This window comes from Carassius carassius, chromosome 4, assembly GCF_963082965.1.
Source record: "Carassius carassius chromosome 4, fCarCar2.1, whole genome shotgun sequence".
NCBI lineage: Eukaryota > Metazoa > Chordata > Actinopteri > Cypriniformes > Cyprinidae > Carassius > Carassius carassius.
Window position 1 is genome coordinate 4908614 of NC_081758.1, and position 26373 is coordinate 4934986.

Here is a 26373-nt window from a genome sequence, read left to right on the forward strand (position 1 = left end):
CCTCCACCCCTAAACCTACACATTTCCACCCCTGATCCCTAAACCCACCCATCTGAAGACCTATACTTATCTGTCTCCACCCCTTAATCCCTAAACCCACCCATCTCCACCCCTAAACCTACACGTCTCCACCCCCGATCCCTAAAACCACCCATCTCCACCCCTAAACCTACACGTCTCCACCCCAGATCCCTAAAACCACCCATCTCCACCCCTAAACCTACACATCTCCACCCCCGATCCCTAAAACCACCCATCTCTACACCTAAACCTACCCATCTCCACCCACTAGATGGGGATCTAACCAAGCCCACTGGATCTTGTGTTCTGCAGTGAGGGACTACTGGTCTTTGGGGCAGGAATGATCTCTCTGACCAGCCATTCGCCCCTCTGGCCTCTCCATTCACCGGACGGCTGCTTGAATAGCCCGTTCCCCAGGCTATAGTGTTATCACTGACTGAGGCATGCTAGGATTGCACTAATACATGCCACATACTGTCAGATGAACAGAGAGTGTGGAAGAATGTGTCCAAGACAAACTGAGCAGGCTGTCCTTAAATGAACATGAGAATTGTTAAATCAATACGTCATGCTTATCATGTGAAAAATTAGCATTCTCAGCCAGATGGCAGTAAACACGCCTGCAATAGTCAATCGGCTCTGCGCACTACATTTCTGCAATACATGTTTTCTTCATGCACAGCATTCATATAGTCAATGCTAATAAAGATTGAGTTCTGTGTTATAATATTAACAACATGGAAATTAATTGTCCTGTGCATTTACAGTTCAATTCAAAATGCATTAATATCATAGTGATGCACAAACCCACATGCTTTCATAATCAACTAGTTTGTGGCTCATCTAAATGACCAATATAATGTATACATTTCTAAGGGATACATCGATATGGCCAGTAATGGACTAACTAAAGATTTACATTAAATTGATATATTAAATATAACCTCTTGTTGCATAATGCAATTTTAGACCACACATTCATTGAACGCATTAAAGGGAATTACTTATGAGATTTAATTGTCGTTTTATGTCATCAAAGTGATATTTTCAGTCCATATGTACTGTATTTTGAAGCCAGTGATAAGGCTCAGGCTTAAAAGGTTAGTTCACCCAGATAGCAAAATGATGTAATTAATAACTTACCCTCATGTTGTTCCAAACCCGTAAGACCTCCGTTTATCTTTGGAACACAGTTTAAGATATTTTAGATTTAGTCCGAGAGCTCGGTGTTCATCTTCAGTTCTCTCTTCACAGCAGTTCAGTCAGTTTACTGTTTGAGTAAATGAATTACTCCGGGATATTGGTTTGTTTTAACTCAGAGGGAGTGTCAGCCACATTAAAAAAGTTAACAGCTCAAGTCATTCGTCGATTAATGCATATTAGAGATGCGAACCGTTTAAAGCGATTCAGTTCAATTTGGTGAACTGAATGATTCGTTCGCGAACCGGATATCCAGTCTGCTTTGTTTTGAACTCTCTCTCACAACAGACACGGAAGAGAAGACAGTGCTGAATAGAGTCATCGTTTTTGCTATTCTTGGACCAAAATGTATTTTCGATGCTTCAAAATATTCTAACTGACCCTCTGATGTCACATGGACTACTTTGATGATGTTTTTCTTACCTTTCTGGACATGGACAGTAGACCGTACACACAGTTTCAATGGAGGGACTGAGAGCTTTTGGACTAAATCTAAATTATCTTAAACTGTGTTCCAAAGAAAAACGGAGGTCTTACGGGTTTGAAACAACATGAGGGTAAGTTATTAATTACATAATTTTGCTTTCTGGGTGAACTAACCCTTTAAGTAATACAATGAAGACTCGACGGTGGCATTGTGGGCTGAAGGTCAGTGTTTTCTGACCAGTGGTTGAGTTGTAAAAAAATTGCCCGTAGGTGGTGGCAAATCGCTTTTTTAATAAATTATTTATTGAATCATTTAAATCAAATGATGTGATCTAACCGGCTGATTCAGCTAGAAACAAAACAAGTGAATGGACCATTGAATCACTGGCTCATGTGATTCATTCAAAAACAGATTCATTCAAGGATTGAAACATTATGTTGCTCTATCATCTCTCAGTCGCTCACAGTAACACATACAGCACAATGACATCATGTCAGGGAAATGTCTTAAAATTATAATCAAGGAAAAAATATACATTCTGTTGTCTTCTTTTTAAACAACTTCAAATGTTGCGCTTGATCCATTTTGCACGGAAAAAAATGGCAGAAACTTTCTTCAGCTTGTGCACAGCTTGATACAGTAGTTCTGATTGGCCAATCACCATTATTTAGTTTATGGATTATCACATTTATAGAATTTAAGCATTTAATTTGCACAATACATTTTACATAACAAACTAAATTATTAATCTAAAGGGGATGGTGGTTTCACAGGGGAATGCTTTTTGTCATGTTTTTTTTTTTCACCAGGGTGATGCCATCCTCCCTGGTTCTCACTCCATTCCAGGGCACAATTATAGTCTCATCTGGTGGAGAAATTGCACTATGGGCACAGTGTGGCCACGGAGCAACACAGCGATCTCCTCGCACACTGTTGTACACATCATTTCCAAATCAGAAAACCAAAGATCCTGCAGGAGCAGACGAGAGTGGCTGATTAGTGCACGTCTGTGGTGTCAACTCGTTGGCAAAGTTGATTTTATTGCATTAGGAAATGTAACAGCATGTCATTATCATGCTTCACAAGATATCCCGAGGCAAAGCACTCAACTCATGTCTTTCTCTGAACAAGAACAAGATGGAAAGGACCAGAAAAAACATAAAAAAATGAGAAAAGAAAAATGGCTACTGTATAGAATTTGAAATATAAATATTTCCGTAATAAGGCGGAAAATATAACTTACTATATATACACTACTGTATATTCTCTACCATTGTCTGGGGTCTGTAAGCTTATATATATACAGTATATAATATATATATATATATATATATATATATATATATATATATATAATAAAAAAAATAGTAAGTGTAAGAGATATAATAATAATAATAATCTCACTGACCTCAATCTTTTGAACAGTAGTGTATACTGTATAAAGTATTCTACAGTGCAGTTCCATTGATTAAGTATTTGTCAAAAGACTTCTCATTGAGCTGCTTTTATGAGGCATGTGAGTAAATTAAGCTCAAAGGGAAATGTATATAAATAATTACAATTAATTATGATTAATTTCAAATATTTATATGAGCTGCCAGTAGTAGCAGAATTAAATTGCTAGTTGGGAAAATTTAACTTTAGCAGAATAAAATGCCATCAACTAATCTGTTCGTCCAGCGTACATTTATTGTAAATTCATATAAACTCTAAGAAATGATATTTTCGTGGCCACAGAAAACAACCTTCTTACAATAGCCTTATAATGCATTAGAGCATGTAGCGAGGATCAAATCGTAAAAGGACAATTAATGTGACAGAATCAGAAACTCATGTAATTTGAGCACAAGAGTTTTATTAACTAAACATTAACACAAACTAGTCTGACAAACAAACAAATAAACATACATACACTCATGCATACATTTAAAAGGAGAGCAAAGTGGATGAATGAAGCCATTAGAGAACAAACAAAAAAAAAAACAGAGATTTAAGCTATGAAAAGAGTTAACCACCTGAGTAAAACCATCAGAGCCGCTTTAGAACGGGGTCTACAGCTTATAATAAACCTCGGTTTTGTTTAGTTAAATGTACGATACTTGCATTGCCTTGGCCTTGATTGAGCATCCGAAAGCAGTCTCGGATGAAAGTCTTGATGGTTTGGAGGTTCGGTGGTGTAGGAGTCACGATCACCTTCTTCCAGGTTTGAAGAGAGATTAATTCCAAAGATGTTCTAACTCAGTGGCGACTGGGAGTTTCTCCCCAGTGGAAAGTGAAAAAGAGCTAAGAGAGACATCAGCTGAGATCCTAGGATCTTTGGTGAATAGAAAGTCAAGGCTGAAGGCCTGGCACGTGCTTAGGAGTCCAAGAGAGTTCTAGCTCATCCTTGTCATCCTCTTAAGATCTAAAAGAACCACAGACTGGGTGAGCTATGTGATGGAGACCGGGCACGCCCACACCGGCTCCAGCTCCAGCTCTCCACAAAGACCGCAATCAGATTTTAGCAGAAGACTTAGCAGAAGAAGCAGAGACTGGGCGGAACTGTGCGTTAGTCTTCTAAGGTAAAAGATTCTCGCCTCTCAGGATGAGCTTGTCCAACGAGAAAGGCTGAAATTCCAAGTGGGTGTTTGGAAATAATGGAGAGTTTTACGGCCCTTTGTCTAAAAAGCATGGTAATTTGCATTCGGAACTCTATTGAGTGTTAATGCAAAATTAGCCTATGTACCAACATATGATATACACTCTCATTTAGATCACCAGAAAATGAATTCATAGATAATAAACATGGAAAGATTACATGAACGAGTGGTTCTACCATAAGCATGCATAAAACAGGACAAGACAATATACCAGAAGTGTTACAACATACACAGTGACCTGAAGTATATGTGTGTTCATTCAAAGAAAGGTTTTTCTATGAATTAATTAGAGAAGAGTCCATTTTGCTGAGCATTACGTGTGTTTCCTATAGAAAATGTACCATGGCATAAGGTCGTAAAGGTTTATCTGATCTGTCTGCGGTGTCCTGGTTGCCATGGGCCTGGTGTCATTACCAGAAATGCTGGCACCCAGTATGTTTATTGGGTGAGGGGTTTGGATTATTTGGTAATTTAATGAATAATTGATTTGTTAAGTCAAATGGAAAATGGTGTGTCTGATTGGACCAGACTCCACACAAAGCTAGACAAACATGAATCAAATGGTGAAAAAGAAATGTGGTGCAGCTTCAAATCCGATGCTTTATTGTTTTGGATCGTGACATGTCTCGTGATGAGAGAGTTGCTGATACCCAGTCCTAATATTGAGTCAGTGACATTTCAGACACGATATGACCAGATATTGAGGATTTATTTCTCCAGCAAAAATATAGCTCCAAAACAGCAGTGGACACAGATCGCAAACAGTGTAACACTCCAATGCTGATCGCCACTTATCCAATCCAATTAGTGGAGCAGTTGCATAAATCTGCTCGAAAAACAGAGAGGCATGTTTGATCAAATATTAAAATAACAGTGACAGATTAAAATGACAACATTGTGTTCTTTTACAGTCACTGACAAAGATGTCAAAATGGAAAATGTCAAATTTCAAGCTTAACCCTAACAGACAGTTTCTAAAATACTGTATTGTTGAACTTTGAAAATAGCCACCAGCTCATTATTCTGAAGCAGGACGTACAAAGACAGACATAGAGTCCTCTAAACTCCACTGACCTGTAAAGACCTTCATCTCCAGACTTTCAAAAACATCCCTTTAAAAGGTTCGTTCAGCCAAACGTGAAAAATCTGTCAACTTTTAAAGATCCTGTCTCATTCCAAACCTGTACGACTAACTTTCTTCTAAAGAGCACAAAAGCAGATGTTTAGCAGAATGTTCATGTTGCTCTTCTACAGTATAAAGTTGGGGGGAAAAAAAACTTTATACTGTATGTAGTGCCTGCCATTCATTAATATCAATAAGCTTGTGCTGTGCTACTTTCGACATAAAAAAGCTTCAGCCTTTTCAAATTCTGTCAGTTTTATTATGAACTGCAAATAAATGTGGTTTTGTTGCTATTAAATGTGTTGTGACAGATCGCTGTAGTGAAATGACCATCTCATGTAATCAAGCAATCAGTGTTTCAATCGCAAAAAGGTGACCAAAATGACCAGAGGCTGTGAGGTTACAAAAACGACAAACATAAATAAAACAATAAAAACAATTATAAATATAGCTGCAAGCATAAATTACGGGGCCAAGCACTCCAGAAGCAAAGCACAAATAGGTTTTTAAAGAAAATCAAAATGGCGGACAGGAAGTTTGGCTGACTATGGCAACATTAGCAACACTGTTCTCAGCATGACCCAAGGAATCTTTTAATACCCGTCTCATTACAATAGGAAAAATTCACAGAAAGCTATTAGCATTTATTTGAAATTTTGACCACAAAGTGGCACTGTCTGAAAACGTTTTGAGTACTTTCAGGGAATGGTCTCGATGGATCATACACAGTTTCATAATAGTACACCATTGAATTCATAAAATATAGCATTTTATTTCATAACAATCTATTGTAGATAATGGTAATTTTATGTTTTGTTAATTTATAGCACCTCCAAGAGGCACAATCACACCAACTGTTTTATGTGTACTTAGAGTGTGCCCATACAAATGTGCGTCAAATTTGGTGAAAATATCTAATTTTGTTTTGGCATATATATATATATATATATATATATATATATATATATATATATATATATATATATATATATATATACAACCCGAATTCCGGAAAAGTTGGGACGTTTTTTAAATTTTAATAAAATTAAAACTAAAGGAATTTCAAATCACATGAGCCAATATTTTATTCACAATAGAACATAGATAACATAGCAAATGTTTAAACTGAGATATTTTACACTTTTATCCACTTAATTAGCTCATTTAAAATTTAATGCCTGCTACAGGTCTCAAAAAAGTTGGCACGGGGGCAACAAATGGCTAAAAAAGCAAGCAGTTTTGAAAAGATTCAGCTGGGAGAACATCTAGTGATTAATTAAGTTAATTGATATCAGGTCTGTAACATGATTAGCTATAAAAGCTTTGTCTTAGAGAAGCAGAGTCTCTCAGAAGTAAAGATGGGCAGAGGCTCTCCAATCTGTGAAAGACTGCGTAAAAAAATTGTGGAAAACTTTAAAAACAATGTTCCTCAACGTCAAATTGCAAAGGCTTTGCAAATCTCATCATCTACAGTGCATAACATCATCAAAAGATTCAGAGAAACTGGAGAAATCTCTGTGCGTAAGGGACAAGGCCGGAGACCTTTATTGGATGCCCGTGGTCTTCGTGCTCTCAGACAACACTGCATCACTCATCGGCATGATTGTGTCAATGACATTACTAAATGGGCCCAGGAATACTTTCAGAAACCACTGTCGGTAAACACAATCCGCCGTGCCATCAGCAGATGCCAACTAAAGCTCTATCATGCAAAAAGGAAGCCATATGTGAACATGGTCCAGAAGCGCCGTCGTGTCCTGTGGGCCAAGGCTCATTTAAAATGGACTATTTCAAAGTGGAATAGTGTTTTATGGTCAGACGAGTCCAAATTTGACATTCTTGTTGGAAATCACGGACGCCGTGTCCTCCGGGCTAAAGAGGAGGGAGATCTTCCAGCATGTTATCAGCGTTCAGTTCAAAAGCCAGCATCTCTGATGGTATGGGGGTGCATAAGTGCATACGGTATGGGCAGCTTGCATGTTTTGGAAGGCTCTGTGAATGCTGAAAGGTATATAAAGGTTTTAGAGCAACATATGCTTCCCTCCAAACAACGTCTATTTCAGGGAAGGCCTTGTTTATTTCAGCAGGACAATGCAAAACCACATACTGCAGCTATAACAACAGCATGGCTTCGTCGTAGAAGAGTCCGGGTGCTAACCTGGCCTGCCTGCAGTCCAGATCTTTCAACTATAGAGAACATTTGGCGCATCATTAAACGAAAAATACGTCAAAGACGACCACGAACTCTTCAGCAGCTGGAAATCTATATAAGGCAAGAATGGGACCAAATTCCAACAGCAAAACTCCAGCAACTCATAGCCTCAATGCCCAGACGTCTTCAAACTGTTTTGAAAAGAAAAGGAGATGCTACACCATGGTAAACATGCCCCGTCCCAACTATTTTGAGATCTGTAGCAGAAATCAAAATTGAAATTAGCTCATTTTGTGCATAAAATTGTAAACTTTCTCAGTTTAAACATTTGCTATGTTATCTATGTTCTATTGTGAATAAAATATTGGCTCATGTGATTTGAAAGTATTTTAGTTTTCATTTTTTTTTAATTTAAAAAACGTCCCAACTTTTCCGGAATTCGGGTTGTATATATATATATATATATATATATATATATATATATATACAGTTTCATTAATGCGAACAGAAAAAAAAAACTGATTGCAGACTTTGTTTGCATTTACCTGCCACTTACTATAAACATTTTGGCAATTGGCTATTAGCATATAGCCAGCACGCTATGTTTTTGAATTTCCTATGGTGGTTTCCTGTTGATTGGATTAGTGGTTTCTAAGATATTGACATATGTTTATTTTAAGCGCTGAAATGCAACGTTGCACAAACTAATAGGCAAAGACTTGCATGTTTGGTATTGCTGGATTCGGCAAGGATTCAGGAGTCTAAAAAGGTCACTCCCATGAAAATAAGTCGACCACACCCAATGGTATAAGCATATAAATATTTGATTTTATCACTAGGTGGTTCTGGCTTGAAACTTCTCAGGCTACTTCAGGGTATCGTGCTGATGACCCATACCAAGTTTCATGACAATATGTCAATGCGTTTGCAGGGTTGCCAACTCTCACGCATCCAAATCTGAAAATTGGATATGATTCGACTCAATCTCAATCTACTGTAAAGAGTGTGATGTTTGGTAAACCAATTTAGAAGTTATAAACAAAAAAAGCTATTTTTCATATATCCTGACCACTAGGTGGCACTGTAGCAAAACATTGCAGGTAGCCTCAGGTCATTCTCGTAATAACACACACCAAGTTTGGTCTCAATACACCAAACTGTTGCAGAGATATAGCCTCACATCCATTTTTATGCACTTTTTGTCAAATTTGTTCCCGTGTTAAGAGAACGGTTTGAAGAATCAACTTGAGTTCCATCACTTTTTGCCAGTATGGTCTGAAGATGATCTGAGCCAGTTTTGGTGAGAATCAATTACATTTAAAAATAGCAACAAAAAAAAAAAAAATCTTGAAGATGAAATGGAATTAGAATATTAAACTTCTGCATGGAACCTTTGGTGCTTGGCCCCTAATAAAAGTAATCAAAAGTAGCAGCATGGACTTTACAACCAGTGGTACATGAGTGTAGGTATATGATGACAGTTCTCATTTAAGGTGCTTTATTAAAGGAAGACATTAAGCCAATTGCATGGACGATTTTTCATCTCCAGCTTGTTAACACATTTCTTTGAATGGCTGATCCTCCCCTCCTTCCATATTCCCATCGTGATTATTACCTGCACTAGGCTGCAGTCAGAGCCTCCCGAGACAATTTTATTAATGGCAACTACAATTCCTTCAAAGTGACCTTTCTTAATTCATAAAGAAATGCAGATGCAGGAGGCGACTCTAATGGGACACGACAGATGTGTGACCGTCCCGTGATTGTGGCCATCTCTCACTCATGTAAGTGTGTCAAATCTCAGTCCGTGTCTGTCGTCTTTGCTCAACGGCTCAAAGCCGACAGGGAGCAAGAAAGATACGGTTCTGTTAACACATACAGTTGTGAAGTGTCTGTTTTTAAAGGCCAGACACTTTAGTGACCGAGAGCTCTTTTGCCTTATGTCTTGACATTCAGAAAGAGCCTATCCAATAATCTGCTCCTTCCATTTTACTGTTTTACAACCAAAAAAAAAAAATATATAAAATAATTGGTCAATCCATCTTGATGACTGATGCTGAAGAATGTGAACGGATAAACGCTGACCAATAAGATTACAGTTTTACCCACATGTGACTTGCATAAACAAAGCTTGCTATGCTTTGCAATGTTGCCTTGTGAAAGCGAATCGAACCAAGAAGAAAATGCTGCATTTTTACTTAAATTATGTCCTTAAACACTGTACATATCTGAAAATGCACTTAACGGAAAAAGGCGTTCATATTCTGGCTCTTTAACAGAGTTTGGCTTGCAGTTTATTTATATTCCACACCTGGAAAGCAAAACATATCAAAAGAACAGTGCAGAATTGCTCAGGCAAGAGGTGGATAGATGTTAATGGTAGATTCTGTTATTTGTTTTTCTATGGCTTTCAGAAAACACAAACTCCGTCCACAGCTTTGGAGCAGTATGCTAATTCATTGAAAGGAAGGAAGGAAATGCATAAATAAATTAATTAATTAATAGAAATAAATGTCGTGTTTTATTTTGCAATAAAACATCATTAAAACAAGATACATTTAGCAGAAAAACAAAACTGCTTAAACAAAAACTAAAAAAATAACCTATTTGCATGGAACCTCAATTTTATAAAGAACAACAGCAGCGTAAGAACAAATAAGCAGAAGATAAATAAACTCAAAATAAATTAAAGATAAGAAGGCAACACAAAGATACTAAATAAGAACATATTGTCATGATCCTCTTACATATTCTGCAGCAAATAGTGTTTTCTATGCATCAAATTATTATTGTAAAAAATATTTGCCAACATATGTACAGTGGCATGCAAAATCCTCTTCACACAATACTCTCTCCCACATTGCAATGCGATCAACTTGACCTTCCGCTTCCCATGTATGTGTGTTTGTGTGTATGTATTCATGTATATATATATATATATATATATATATATATATATATATATATATGCAGAGGGCCGTGTTGAAATGCAAAGTGCTGAAACACATCAGAAACAGAAGTGAACAATGACATTGCGGTTTCGAGAAACTAAAAGGAGGATGAACAGAACAAAACACATTCCGAGTGTCCTTAGAAAACGCTTCGTAATCAGTTTCTACAGCTGTTCTCTCTGACTCTGTGTTTTGTCTCTGATGGGAAAAATACTGAAGTGAACACAAGACTTGCAGTTTTGTTCTGACCTTTCTAAAACTGTTTAGAACAGGTAATTTATATTTAAACCTAAAAGTATTTAAACAAATGATATGCGTGATGGAACAGGTTATTTTGAATGTCTCTCATAGGAAGCATACGCATGGTCTCAGTCACAGGGCTGCACTTTTGTACTGTATCTGTCATGAGACAGTGTTGATCTGTGTATATCATCATTCAGATGTTTTAGCCCGCTCTGTTATTTGTTGCAGCTTTTCATTTTCATTTTATTTATTTAATTAATGTGTGTATTGCACCAAGAGCTCGATAAAAATAAATAAAATAAAATAAAAACATACAATTATGTGTTCCATTCCATGCTCATCATCCACATGTTTTGTTATGGATGAAAGAAAATAGTTGCCACTGATTTCTTCTTTGTTTTCTGTAAAAAAAAAAAAAAAAATAATAATAATAATAATAATAATAATATTATTTTTTTTTTCTTTTTTTTTTTTCTTATGTGGTAGAAACAGGCTTCCATATCTTCCGCTTTAAGTGGGCAGCTCTTGGTCAGAATAAGCTCTAAAGTGGAAAAGACCTTATGACAACAGTCAAAAGTCTGTCTGTGTGAGACTGTTTCAGCAGATGTTTACTCATCTTCAGTATGCTCGTCCCTGAGAAGATCTTTCCATCAACAGCCATCAAATCCATCTTCTCCAAATCTCAAAGACAACAACCTGATAGCAAACCAACAGCGCAAGATCAAGAAGGCACAGAAAGCTGCTCTTTGCTGCGACCTGACACACTGTCATCACAGTGGGATCTTTTATGCAGTGTAATGATGTGCAGCATCAAAGCCCATTACCTACAGAGAGAATATTCAAAATAAGAGGGCCAGATAAAAGATGGATAAAGTTGAGCTGCTCACGGCTCCGACAGAATCCTTTCATTACACACACCAAATGTGTTAGTGATACTTCTACAAGCATTCATATTTCAGGTTATGACAAAAATGTGAGCTAACCAAAATGGAAAATACACGTCTGCTAACTAGGCTATTAGCAGAGTTAAAGCATAAATCATGACACATGCAATTAGACATGAGTATGATGCATGTGTTCCTGTGGCTCAGTGGTAGAGCATTGAGTTAGCAGCGCAAAAGCTTGTGGGTTCAATTTTCAAGGAACATACTTGCTGGTAAAAAAAAAAAAAGTATAGCCTGAATGCACTGTAAGTCGCTTGAAGTATCTGCTAAAAATGTATAAATGTCAAAAAAAAAAAAAAATGCTTGTATCAAGTTAGACATCAAACTTTACATTAAAACTGACACAACCGAAGCTGTTCACGTCCACTAAACCGTGAGCATGATTTTTGCATGTGAATTCATCCACCAATGCAGACTGAACTCAGTAATGAAACTCTGACAGAGTTTGGTGTGCTACTGCTGAATCTACAACACCTCAGCAAAAAGAAATACAGCCAAAACACATCTTGCAGTGTCATCACCGGTTGCATGAAATATACAACATGACCACTGTAGAGTGATTCATGAAAACTCTTGAATGATGACTTTTATGAGCTAGCTTTTATTAATCAAAGAACAACTGTCTAAATCAAACCATTTACACTTTAGGGAAAAACAATAACAAAAATGTTGTGTCAGGATATTTTCCATTAATTTTATAGACATTTCTCTATGCTAAAACACACAACATGGCAATTCGTAAATCAAAAAATATAAGAAATTAAAAATATACTAAATAAATAAACAAATAATTGTTTTATTTTATTTTTTTCTAAAACAAAACACAATGGAATGCAGAATAAATTAAATAAAACAATATAAACATTTTAAGAAAATAATATATATATATATATAAATTTAAAACTTTAGCACAATGCGATATTACATTCAAAATAATAATAATAATAATAATAATGTTAATTATAATATATATATTTTTTCTTTCTGAAAATAGCATTGTTTACATTCTTAAAGTCATCACTGTAAATGTGAAAGAACCAGAATTGAAATTCCCATCCTTCTAGTACTATCAGCCAGCCACACAGATTCATACGCATTTATTTTCCCTGCAGACTCATCTCGTCGCAGCTGTGCATCTGTGTTTCTCTTCTCTAAAGCATGTGTCAATGCAGCAGATGTGCACACAGTACAATCTATAAATACATAAATGTTTTCTTATAGACAAGAATTATAAAGACATAATGATCTTTTTTCATATGTAAATGATGAAAAAAAAAAACACTTGTTTTGTCTGCTTTTAATTTGACACACATGCAGCTGGATTGAAGATGGATTCAGGAAGTTATTTATGCCAATCCTAGGTGTTGCTAGACCATGTTTAAGAGGTTTCAGTCGTTCCATCTTTTATTTCAGCCCCCCTAAAAAACTAATCTGTGAATATCTGTGTAATCTGTGTAATAAGCTCAGCTGTGATTCTATTAGCTCTGTTCACGTGTACATGCTGCTGTTTGCTAGCATGATATCTGAGTTTATTTATCTATTAATCGTACCGATCACTATGTTCAAATTTGTTACATTCAGTATTATTACTTCCTATCCATCACTCTGCAGATAGACAGCCAATTCTCCATTCTCAACGGAAAATAATATATATATATATATATATATATATTTTTTTTTTTTTTTTTTTTTTTTGTATTTCTGACACAAACAAGCTTGCAGCAGAACAACAGTGCAGACCGCCAGACAAAACAAACTAGACTAATACCACAGTGAATTGTTTGAATCACATACCCTGCAGATGGAGTTTGCTCTCCGGGCTGTGAAGAAGAACAGAACTGACCGAGTCCAGATTGTCATACGTGCTGCAGCCGAGTGGACCCGTCCGCGTCTCCGTCACCTGAATACAGACACATATCACATCATACCAGGGCGTGAAAAACCTGAGAAATTTTAATTGGTTACTGTACTTAAAGGTGCTGTATGTAGGATTGACACAGAGTGGTTGAACTAAGTATTGCAGTCCAAATTCAAAATATTGTAGAGAGTTTTTTTTTTTTTTTACCTGGTCCCTCCTCCTCAAACTTGATGCACATAAAGGTTGCCAACTTGACGACACAAACAGGAACAAGCACATATGATGATGAAAGAAATTAAATATGCTGTGTTTTCCTCCAACTGGCAACCCAGGGTGCCGAAATACAATTGGGTAAACTGGCAGTGGGGGGATTTCACAAACCAAAACAGAGACCTACATTCTGGCCCGGATCGCACATTTTCAAAGAAGAATAACTGACTGTAACATCTTTTTTCAGATAAACAAATATGGCATGTTTGGCATGTTTGTTAAATATCTGTAAACGTATGATGATAGCATACAGCACATTTAAGTATTATTATGTTTATTAATTCTACTTTTTAAATACTTAAATACACTTTGAAGTTGTACTTTTACTCAAATATGATTTTAGTTGCTATGTAGATTTTTACATTTCCAGTTCCGGTCATAATAGTACGGACATACATTTCTGAAATTGTTTCTCATGATTGCATTCATGTATGCATGAACGCATGTACTGTATGTATGCATTCATTTGTTCTTTCATTCATTCATTCATTCATTCAAAAGCAATGAAGGGGTCAGAAATCTATTTTAAATTTGTTTTTAAGATTTCAAAGCTTAGCATTTCACCCTTTACACATGAAAATGTCACATTGAAAACACCTTTTTTATCACTATAGTAATTACGACATATGTTGGTGTGGTTATTTTTTTATACAGTATATTACTAACCTTGGTGTGTTAGATCATAAAGTGTGTGCACCACCTTCCATACCAGGAAGCTCAATCAATATATTCTTGTAATGGCCCTGGGCGAAAATTGTAAATCCCATTGCTTAGAAAAGTAATAGCACACCTCCCTGGTAAGCTGTGTGGTTTGAGTAATCATTCTTGACTGTAGAAATAAGTCAGGGAAAGTTGTGGCCTAATAGTTAGAGAGTTGGACTTATAATCCAAAAGGTTGCGAGTTTGAGTCTTGGACCAGCAGGAATTGTAGGTGGAAGGAGTGAATGTACAGTGCTCTCTCCACCTTCAATACCACGACTGAGGTGCCCTTGAGCAAGGCACTGAACCCCCAACTGCTCGCTGGCTGCCGCAGTATAAATGGCTGCCCACTTTTCCGGGTGTGTGTTCTCTGCTGTGTGTGTGCCCTTTGGATGGGTTAAATGCAGAGCACGAATTCTGAGTATGGGTCACCATCCTTGGCTGTATGTCATGTCACTGTCACTTTCAATGCCGTGGGATGAATTACGCACTAAAGTTTTGAGCAGAAGAAGTATAAGCAATGGTTATAGTGAAGGTTACCTGAACAAACACTCAGCAAATTGATCCTCTGCAGTGAATGGGTACTGTCAGAATAAGATTTCAATCAGCTGCTAAAAAACAGCACAAGTAATCCACACCACTACAGTCCATCAATTAATGTTATTTGAAGCCAAAAGTTTTGTTTGTAAGAAACAAATACATCAGCAAGACGTTTTTTACTCCAAATTTTTGCTAAAATATGAGTCCATAATCCATAATAACACTTCCTCCAGTGATAAAGTCCATCCCCTGTTGTCCTCTCACATCAAAGTCCACCCAACATATATGTTCTAAACTCTTTTTGTGCTTGTTTGTGCATATTTCTTTTCTGATTCAGACCAGATTATGTATTTTTCTTATTTATTTATTTTTTTCACTGGAGGAAGCAATATTATGCATTATGGAAGTGAAAACATCTTAATGATGTATTTGTTTATTACAAACATGAAACTTTTGGCTTCACAACACATTGATTAATGGACTGCAGTCATGTGGATTCTTGTGATGTATGTATCAGCTGTTTGGACTTTCATTCTAACGGCACCCATTCACTGCAGAGGATCCATTGGTCGGAAAGTGATACGGTGCTACTTTTCTCCAAATCTTTTCTGATGAAGAAAAAAACAGCTGCATCTTGTATGAGCACATTTTCAACAAATTTTTTTATATTGAATAGTGAATGCCTGACTCAGATGTTTGAGTTTCCCAAGTGCATTTGAGGCAGCATTGTTTCCCTTCTGTATTGTAGTTTGTTCATTTACCTCCCTGAGTATTTATAGCCCTTGTATTCCTCAGTGTAACAAGGTATTAGCTGATGATTTCTTGACTGTGTTTTATGATTTCTGAATTGTAAGTCTCACTGTTATTTTGTCATCAAATGTGTGCTTCTTGAACAGATTTAAATATTCAGAACCAAAAATGAGATTCCCTTGTGGAAAAAAAAAGTGTATTTTGTGTATGTGCGTGTGTGTGTGTTATAATGAGTAATGATGAGTTTAGTACCGAAACGCTATAAATCCATTTTTAAGTTGAGTAAAAATGTGTTTTCTTTACCAAGAAAGTGGTTGTATGTAAACCACTATTTTCGGTTTCAAACTTTCACATAGCATATTTAGGTTGTAATAACGTTAAAAAATAAAATCAAAATTTTGATTTTCAAAGATTTATTATAAAATGTTATTATTGTTTTCCCCCAAAATGCAATAAATCCATGATACATTTATTATTATTATGATTATATTTTTTTTTTAATGTAATAACTCCATTAAATCAATATAAAAGTTATTTTTCATATTAAACTGATGAAAATACACAACATAGTAAGTTGATCCACATATAACAGCCTCTGAACTTGGTCAATACTAGTCTTATATACAGGAAGTGGATTAAAAATACATTCATCAGTCATCGCTCCCATAAAGAATTCAACTGGTCATCTTGTTAATGCTTTAAATTAATAACAGCAATAAAATAAAATAGCATCTTTAACAAGAACACAACAATATCACATTAGACCACATACGTTCCAAAATTACATTTCCCTTACATTCAACTTTTAAAAGTGCATTAATCATTGAAATGTTACATTCATTTAGTTGACTAGTGCTATGTGCTGTATTTACATAAACTTAAATGCATTAATAAAAACACTAACACTGACAAGTTACCCAATATCGTGTGCATAATCGAATGCAATTCATCTAATGAACGCGATATTGCATAACTTGTCATTAATCTACAGCTCTGTGTATTGAAAGCACGTGATGAAGATGTACTGTTACTATTAATCACAGAATTGGCTTTACTGACGAGATGTGCATGACAATCCCATGTGATTTATCGTGCAGTCCTTGTTTGTTGATCATAAAGTACAAAGTAGATGAGGAAAACTAGGATGCTGGATGTATTCAAAGCGCCGCCATTACTGTCTAGTGTGTGGTATGGTTTGCTGTGATTGGTTGAGTGGATATATCGCATTCTGCAGACAAAGGAGCATTTTTCACGGTTTGAAAAAAAAAGGGAGAAAACAACCTAATAACTCGGCAAATATCACATTTTGCATAAATTTAAAATGTACTTTTCAAAACTGGCCAGATACAGTACTGATTTTGTCTGAAACTATTTTTTTCTTTAATGTCATTTATCGTGGTTTGGAACGAAACTCTTCATATGTTGTAACAATGTGTCGACATGAATGAAGAAGGTTAATTTAATGCTTTCAATGCAATTATTTCACATTTTATGACTCTCTCTCTCTCTCTCTCTCTCTCTCTCTCTATATATATATATATATATATATATATATATATAGTGTTTATTTTTACTAAAAACCTGTGGTATGTGTTTAAGGCTTGGGTCTGAAAACCGCGGCTCTTTCATCCCACCGCGGTGGCTCCCTGTAGCATGTGCATGGAATATGCATGGGACGACTTTTAATAAAACATAAAATGAGGCACTTTTTGGGGGCAACTGTGTTCATGTAGATGTTTTGAAGGGCCAATGTGAAAACATCTAGATTTAAATTTAAAGAGACAAGATATTCACATCATTTTAGATATGTTTACTTCGTATCCGAATTGATGTGAACATTACGGAGCGCTCATCACTCTCATGCAGTGTCTGTTTTATTCATACTGAAAGCTGAAGAGCGCTCTCATGTTGAAAGGCCAAAACTGACTCATAGAAGTTGTAATAACTTTTGACATGTCAGTAAATTGCCTAATTTGGACTAAGGCATCCAGTTATCACACCCAAGCTGAATAACAAGCATAAACCATAACTGATGAAACGTGAAGACAAAAAACAATTGCGACAATGTATGAAGAGTCTGGTTCCAAAACGCAATAAACGGCATAAAAAAAAAAAAAAATTGAATAATTGAAATCTGTATTGTATCTGGTTGGTATTGAAAAGTCTATTTCTAATTTTACGCAAAATGCGATATTCGCAGAGTTGTTTTGTCACATTTTCTTCCTTTTTTTTCCAAACTGCAACAAACACCAGTCTCCTTTTTTTGCAGACTGCGATATATCCGGTCAACCAATCACAGCGCACCATTCCACCCACTGTAAACCATAACCAATCACAGAACACTATTCCACGCACACTAGACAGTAATGGCGGTGCACTGAATACACCTGGCATCCTAATTTCCTCATCTACTTTGTACTTTGTGATCAACAAACAAGGGTTGGACGATAAAAACATTGCATGTGATTATCATATGCATCTCGTCAGTAAAGCCGGTTCTGTGATTAATAGTACCAATAAATCTCTATCACGTGCTTTCAGGTGGAAATTATTCAGATGCATTTAATACACAGAACAGCAGATCACTGACAAGTTACCCTAAATTGTGTTCATTAGATTAATCACATTCGATTATGAATGCGATATTGCGTAGCTTGTCAGTGTTAGTGTTTTAATTAAATTAATTTAATTAAAATTGTTTAAAAAATTAATGTTTTTGTTAATACAGCATATAGCACTGGTCAACTAAATGAATGTAACAAGTTTCAGTATGAAAAAATAATTTTCATAACGATTCAATGGATTGAGCACATTTTGAGAAAAAATAATAATTTAATTTAATTTAATAATAAATCTATGAAAATCATAACCTGGCTTAAAAGTTTTATGTTATTATAACCTAAAAGATGCTATGTGAAAGTTTGAAAAATATTGGTTTCATCTTGCCACTTTCTTGGTAAAGAAAACACATTTTTACTCAAATTAATTCAAATGGATTTATTGCATTTTGGAACCAAACTCATATGGTTTGTGTTTGTTTTTCAAGTCTTCTCCAGGTATTTAATAAAGAATATGAATGATACAGTGCTAACTGACATAGCATTTATTACAGTACAGAAGCTATAAAATATATTTTCTGCCTTATTGTGATAAGAAAAAAAAAATATTGTAGTATAAACCAATCATAACCATAAAACTGTCATTAGGAAAATGCAGTATATATCAAAAATATTGGTAACACTTTAAAATAGGGAACACATATTTACTATCAACTAAGAGTATTCCCTGATCAAACTCCTAATTTGTTAATTATTATTAGTTAGTAAGGTAGTTGTCAAGTTTATGAACGGGGTTAGATTAATGGATCTAAAATATGGTCATGCAGAATAAGGTATTAATATGTGATCTATAAGTACTAATAAATAGGCAATATGCTAGTAATATGCATGCTAATAAGCAACTAATTAATAGCGAGAATTTGTCCTTAAAATAAAGTGTTACCTTGACTACGACTTTTTCCTCAATAAATTCCTGATTTGCTGTTTTTTTTAATATTAAGTAAGGTAGTTCTTAAGTTTAGGTATAGGGTAGGATTAGGGATGTAGAATAAGGTCATGTAGAATAAGGCATTAATATGTGCTTAATTACTACTAATGAATGGCTAATATTCTAGTAATATGCATGCTTATAAACAACTTAAGAAACCCTAAAATAAAGTGTCACCGTAGTTAATAGTGAATAAGTGCTCCCTATTCTAAAGTGTTACCAAAGTAAGACATAAGAAAAGTTTTAGCTATATGCTGTTATCTTCATTTTAGGGATCAAATAGGTTTTGTTGCTCCTCGTGAATTTTATTCGGTGGGAAAGTCGCTCTTTTGATGTTGAAGGTTGCAGATCCCTGGATAAAGGCATAATAAACATTGAAAATGTTTGAGTGACTATATATTATTACAAATACTCTCCCCCTGTCACAGAGCAGTCAGGTGACATTTGATCCTGACTGGCCAACTTGTGTGTGTTCAAAGTGCTGATTGAATAGAAATAGAACCTTATAGAATCAAGTTAAAGTTCAACTTTGTAAATAAAACCTTTGTGTGTGTGTGTGTGTGTGTATATACAAATAAATGTCCTAAAAATAATAAACTGTCACATAATAATATGCAAATAACTCAATGACAAAAATGTCATATAGAACCTTATAAAATCCAAGTTGATGACACACATACACACACAATCAGCGGATTAAGAATTAGATTGCCAGAGTATAAAATAAAACCAAAACCCCTCGTCTAAAGAAGACAGAGATTTGTGGGATTACACACAAATGCTGAAAAGCCGCATGACTTGATGCTCATTCAAGCTTACACAGATAAATACAAAACCACGCATGTAAACATTTGACTTAAAAGATGGTAAATCTGCCGCACATGATCAACGTTTAGGACAGGGCCGTCTGTCCGATTGTGTTTGTGTTGATGTAGTTTCTCCTTTTATCACATACTCATTTGAAGATCGGCAGAAAGACGCCAACAGCTGTGTTCTGTCTTATGGGGAGATTAGAAGCTCTTATAGCTTTAAAGAACAAACTGTATCCAGAGAAATCTGTGATGAAGCAGGGAATCAAGAGACGACAACTGTCCCTGTTTCTTATTACGTCTGTCACCTGTCAGCCATATAATGAAGTTCTATTTTGAGCTTCTGATTGCAAAGGGAGTTGAACCTCAGCTACCTGAGAGCCCAATGATGTCTTCGTTATATTTCCGTATGTTTTTTTTTATTTTTGATGAACAGACAGGGCAAATGAGAGACATCTGTCCCATTTTGGTAAAAAAATACTTGTTTATATGAAGTGCATATTCATTGTGTGTAGTATGAATGCAAGACAGATGTACTATATTAGTCGTTTTCAGTATTAATATTCAGTATTCAGTATTAAGATTAAGGGGAGCGCTTTATTTTACAGTATACACATGTAAATACTTTGTACTTATTATAGTAGATATATGTAGTTATTATAGTAATCATAACTTGAATTAACTGGGCAATAACTGTATACTAACACTCAACCTACCCCTAGGTAGTCATTTCATATTACTCACATTACTTTTTACAGTGTGCACTGTAGGTATACGTTCATTAAAGTGCATGTACTGTAAAATAAAATGCAACCACATTAACAAAATAAATATTATCATCTTTGGCATTGTTTTCACTGCTCTGTTACAGCAGTGTGTCAGTTGTACTGCACACATATGAGTGATACAGCTCTTCTGTACAGTCACACAGTGGATGCTTCTGGCTCAGGTCAAAATATCTATTTTAACGGCACCTGTTCTGGCAACACGCCGTTGGATAGTGACTAAAACTGGATCCTGGCTAACCAATAGATTTTTAAATAAATGTCCTCTGAAATGTTCGCTGCATCATCATACATTTGCATATGAAGCTTAAGACTAAATCAGGTGAAAGCACTTGAGAGAGGAAGACGTGACCTTGAGAGGGGACTATCACACACCTCCATCTCACAGCATCAGTCTGGGCTTTGTCAATTCCAAACACCAAATCCAAAAATGCATGCATACATACATACATGCATGCATTTATGTATGAATGTGTGTATGTATGTATGTATGTATGCGTGTATTTATCTTAATTTTATTTTATTCTTTAATAATTTCCAACAGGACAAAAGCATGAAATTTGTCAGCATGAATTTGCTTCTCTACAGGATATGAAGCTGATTCATGCCATGTCATGTGTCATATGTATATGATATGGTACAAGTTCAGTGACATTAAATAATAATCACATAAAACATACGCAAGTGCACATGCATGAAATAAAAATCTGTAAATACAAGAAGCTGAAATGAGCTTGTAACGATTATTCTGCTTATGATCTCTGCGGGTCATTGCATCTAATGAGCTCTAGATGTTGTTTGCTATTTGATTTCATTGTGTTTGATGCTTTTCATTGTTTTTTTTGTTGTTGTTTTTGTGTGTGCTTTCGATCAGTGATAAATAAATAAATAAAGCTCCAGATCAAGACAACTGAATTCAGGCAATATTGCTTTCCAGCTTTGATATGCAATGCATATATAAAAGGAAAACTAGCTCTAATGGTCACTAATGATTATATGATTGGTTATGACTAGAATTTTACGAACAAAACACTCTCAACACATAAAAGACTGAAGCCTAAATCAGTAGTTCATCCAAACACTCTGTCATCAGCTGTATTTCCCTGTGAAGCACACAAGCAGATGTTTAGGAGAATGTTCAATACTTATGGTAGGCCAGTTTGGCTTAAAATGCTCCCAACTCTACTTGCAATAATTGCATGTTTACCACGACCCCTGTCAAAAAGTATGGAATCACCCCTCTCAAAAGATGTTCATTCAAATGTTTAATTTTGTAGAGCAAAAACCAAGCACATATATGCCACAAAACAATTTTCACTCAACAAAACATTCTGGCTGTATAAAACACTTAAAAAAACAACAAAGAAAGATAACTATAGTCAATTACAACTGTTTTTACAGATCAAACATAGGAAAAAAATATGGAATCACACAAATCTGAGGAAAATTATATGGAATCACCAAATAAAAACACTACTAGTACTTTGTTGCACCACCTCTGGCTTTTATAACAGCTTGAATTCTCTGAGGCATGGATTTAACTAATGACAAACAGTATACTTCATCAATCAGTCTCCAGCTTTGTCTTATTGCAGTTGCCAGATCAGCTTTGCAGGTTGGAGCCTTGTCGTGGACCATTTTCTTTAATTTCCACCACAGATTTTCAATTGGATTGAGGTCCGGACTATTTGCAGGCCATGCCATTGACATTATATGTCTTTCCTGTAGAAATGTTTTCACAGATTTTGCCCTATGGCACGATGCATTATCATCCTGAAAAATGATGCTACCATCACCAAACATTCTTTCAATTGATGGAATAAGAAAATTGTCCAAAATCTCAACATAAACTTGTGCATTTATAGAAGATGTAATGACTGTCATCTCTCCCATACCTTTACCTGACATACAACCCCATATCATTAATGATTGTGGAAATTTGCATGTTTTCTTCAGGCAGTTGTCTTTATAAATTTCATTGGAACGGCACCAAACAAAAGTTCCAGCATCATCACCCTGTCCAATGCAGATTAGTGATTCATCACTGAATATAACTCATCCAGTCATCCACAGTCCAAGATTGTCTTTCTTTAGCCCACTGAAACCTTGTTTTTTTTCTGTTTAGATGATAAAATGATGGTTTTCATTTGGCTTTTCTGTATGTAAATCCAATTTCTTTTAGGCGATTTCTTACAGTCCGGTCACAGACATGAACTCCACTTTCTGCCCATTTGTTCCTCATTTGTTTTGTTGTGCATTTTCTGTTTTCAATGCATATTGCTTTAAGTTTTCTGTCTTGGCGCTTTGATGTCTTTCTTGGTCTATCACGCTGTTAAAAAAAAACTGTCAAATTTACGGTAAAATCCCGGCAGCTGTGGTTGTCAGGAATATACCGTAAAAAAAATGTGGAATCTGTAAAAGACAATACGGTATACTGGTTCTCTTACGAGAGCTCTCTCATACTGCATCTTAGCTAAGACGCTACGGGAAAAGTCTCTTTTCACGAAATACTGAAGCAAAAAATTATCCTTAATTTTGTATTTTTGTAAAGCGCATTTGCAGCAGTACACAGCCATAGGCGAGACGGCTCGTTCGCTCATTGGCTTGTTCTGCGGCAACTGCACAGCCTATCGAGCGCAGGCTGATGCAACATCAGACCAATAAGGGCGCTTCGCGCCCTTCTTGCCACTTCCCGCCGAAACGGGTGTGGCCCAACCTATAAAAGGACCTCGAAAAGGCTGACTCACCTGATTTTTCATCTCTTCAGCGAAGCTCACGCATTGCTGGATCACGGAGGAAGCAAGCGCCGTCTGAGAAAGCATATCAGCGGGACGAGCCATTCTGAAGCTGCTGGCATCGCCGCCTTCCACTGCCGTTCCTGCTGCGCTGTCCGGCGCCTATATCCTTTCAATTCTGTTATATCCAGCTGTCCTTTATGTGTGTGTGTGTTCGCCCTGCGACACACACTCGTAAAAGAGCTCCCGTCTTTTTTAAGATGCCTTCCTGCGGCTCGTCAGAGCCCCACTCAGCGAGGGAGACCGGTACGTCATCTGTGTCTCCTGCCTGGGTGAAGATCATGCAGCGCTTGCGCTCGCTGACGATGGATGCCCTCACTGCGAGCTGTTGCCATGGTGACTCTTAGGACTCGCCTGGCCTTTTTCTCTGAGCCTGCATTCTCTGCTGCGCTGAGGCGCCGTAAAAGCGTCGCTTCCAGCAGATTCCGGATCCGTCTTCAGCTCAACCGAGCTCGCCGGTTCGCCCTGCTTCAACGCCCCCCTGCATCGCTTCCCGGTGGGCAGCGCCCGCTGTTTGCCGGCGCGTCGTCCGAGGAAGTTGATCTCAGGGCCGCGTCGGTAGAAGAGGACACGCGCTCTCTGCTAGCTTCGGGCAGTGAGGGCTGGGCGAGCTCTCAGGATCTCGCGCCTTCTGCTCAGAAGTCCAGCAGACGAGCTGACATCGAGAAGGAGCCGGGGCATTTCAGTTCCAGGAATTGTGACTGTCTCAGCGTTTTCTGCAACGTGCAAGCCTGCACAGTTGCCCGCTTGCCTGCACACAAAAGCCGTTATCACAACAGCTTCAGCAACGCAGCTCGAGACCCCCGTTCTCGCTCTACTGGCCGTTGAGGACTACGGTGAGGTCGGGAGCCCCGAAGCCATCCTAGGAAAGCCATCTATGCATGCTGCATGAAGCTGCGTCTGCACTACACACGATGGCTGCTTCATCGAAGCGCTGGTGTACGAGTTCCGCTGTGGCCGTGCTCTCACCTAAGCGCGCCGCTGTTTCAGTTCCAGAGATTGTGACTGTTTCAGCGTCTTTTGCAATGCGCAAGCCTGTACGGTTGCCCGCTTGCCTGCACACAAAAACCGTTATCACGGCTACCCAGATATTTCCCGAAAAAGGTGTAATTTCTGGTGTCCCGGCCACGGCCGATGGTGCTATAAATGTAGTGACGATGCCCACTGCTCAGTGCCCATCTCCACATATAAGCACAGCCCTTCACACAGGGCTCGCGCCCATAATAGCGACTCAAGTCGATCACGCGCACTACATAGTAGACGTGCCCACTCCTCAGTGCCCACAATCACTATGTCACACGCGTCATGTGGTTTCTGTAAAAATGAAACCCGTGCACGTTCGTCCGGCCACGGCCGATGGTGCTATAAATGTAGTGACGATGCCCACTCCCCAGTGCCCATCTCCACATGTAAGCACAGCCCTGCACACAGGGCTCGCGCACATAAGATCGACACAGATCGGTCGAGCGCGCCGCATAGTAAACGTGCCCACTCCCCAGTGCCCACATACACTATGTCACATACAGCGCATGGCTTCTGTAAAAACGAGGCCCGTGCACGTACGCTCTGCACAGGCAGACAGCGAGTTGAAAGTGGTAAATGTGCACATATGCAGCCCACAGTTACTCGCAGACATATCGAGTCCCACGGGACCTGCTCAGCCTTCCCCCAGTCGGTTAAGCGCCGAGGAGGAGCGATCTGCCCGCTGTGATCAGCGCGCTCCCCGCCTCAAATGCGCAGCACACCCGAGCGCCGCCGTTGCCCAGTCAACAGAGCGCGCTTCGCATCCAGCCCTTAGCCATTCATGCAGATGCATGGTCAGCACTTCCAGGGGTTTCGGATTGGGTGCTAGGCATTATAAAGAGAGGCTACTCGCTAAAGTTTTTTCGACGCCCTCCGCGCTTTTCAGCGCGCGTCGAAACTACGGTCAAAACAGAAGTAGCACACATACTTCGGGCCGAAATATCAAAACTGTTGAGCAAAGGGGCTGTAGAGTCTGTGTCTCAAGCTCAAAGCGAAGGGGGGGCTGTACAGCAGATACTTTCTGGTGCCCAAGAAAGACGGGGGTCTCAGGCCCATACTGGATCTAAGACAGCTGAACAAGGCATTGATGAAACGCAGTTTCAAAATGCTTACGACCAGGAAACTCCTCGCGCGGATTCGCAGAGGGGACTGGTTCATGTCAATAGATCTGAAGGATGCATATTTTCAAATAAAGATAGCGTCAAACCACAGGCGATATTTGAGATTCGCCTTCGAGGGCCAGGCATACCAGTTTACAGTCCTGCTGTTCGGCTTGTCCGTGGCTCCTCGTACGTTTACGAGGTGCATGGATGCAGCGCTCGCTCCTCTCAGACTCAGAGGCATGCGAGTGCTGGATTATTTGGACGACTGGCTGGTTCTAGCCCGATCACGAGCGGAGCTCGTGGACCACAGGGCCGTTTTACTCGATCACCTCGAGAAGCTCAGCCTCAGTGTCAATTGGGCGAAGAGTTCGCTGAACCCCAGTCAAACGATTCTGTTTCTGGGTATAGTTCTGAACTCGTGTTCCATGACGGCGCGGCTGTCACCACAGCGCGCGATGGGCATTCAGCGCGCAGCGAGTTCTTTCCGCTGCGGCG

The 26373-nt window shown here is 37.8% G+C and overlaps 1 protein-coding gene across 1 annotated transcript in view; it reads right to left on the reverse strand.

Moving 5' to 3' along the window:
* LOC132132808 (BMP/retinoic acid-inducible neural-specific protein 1-like) overlaps positions 1-26373 on the reverse strand; it is a 193685-nt gene that overhangs the window by 37085 nt on the left and 130227 nt on the right. The window contains exon 5 of the mRNA XM_059545339.1: positions 13495-13600. Coding sequence (XP_059401322.1) covers positions 13495-13600 — 106 coding nt within the window. The remainder of the gene's footprint in view (positions 1-13494; positions 13601-26373) is intronic.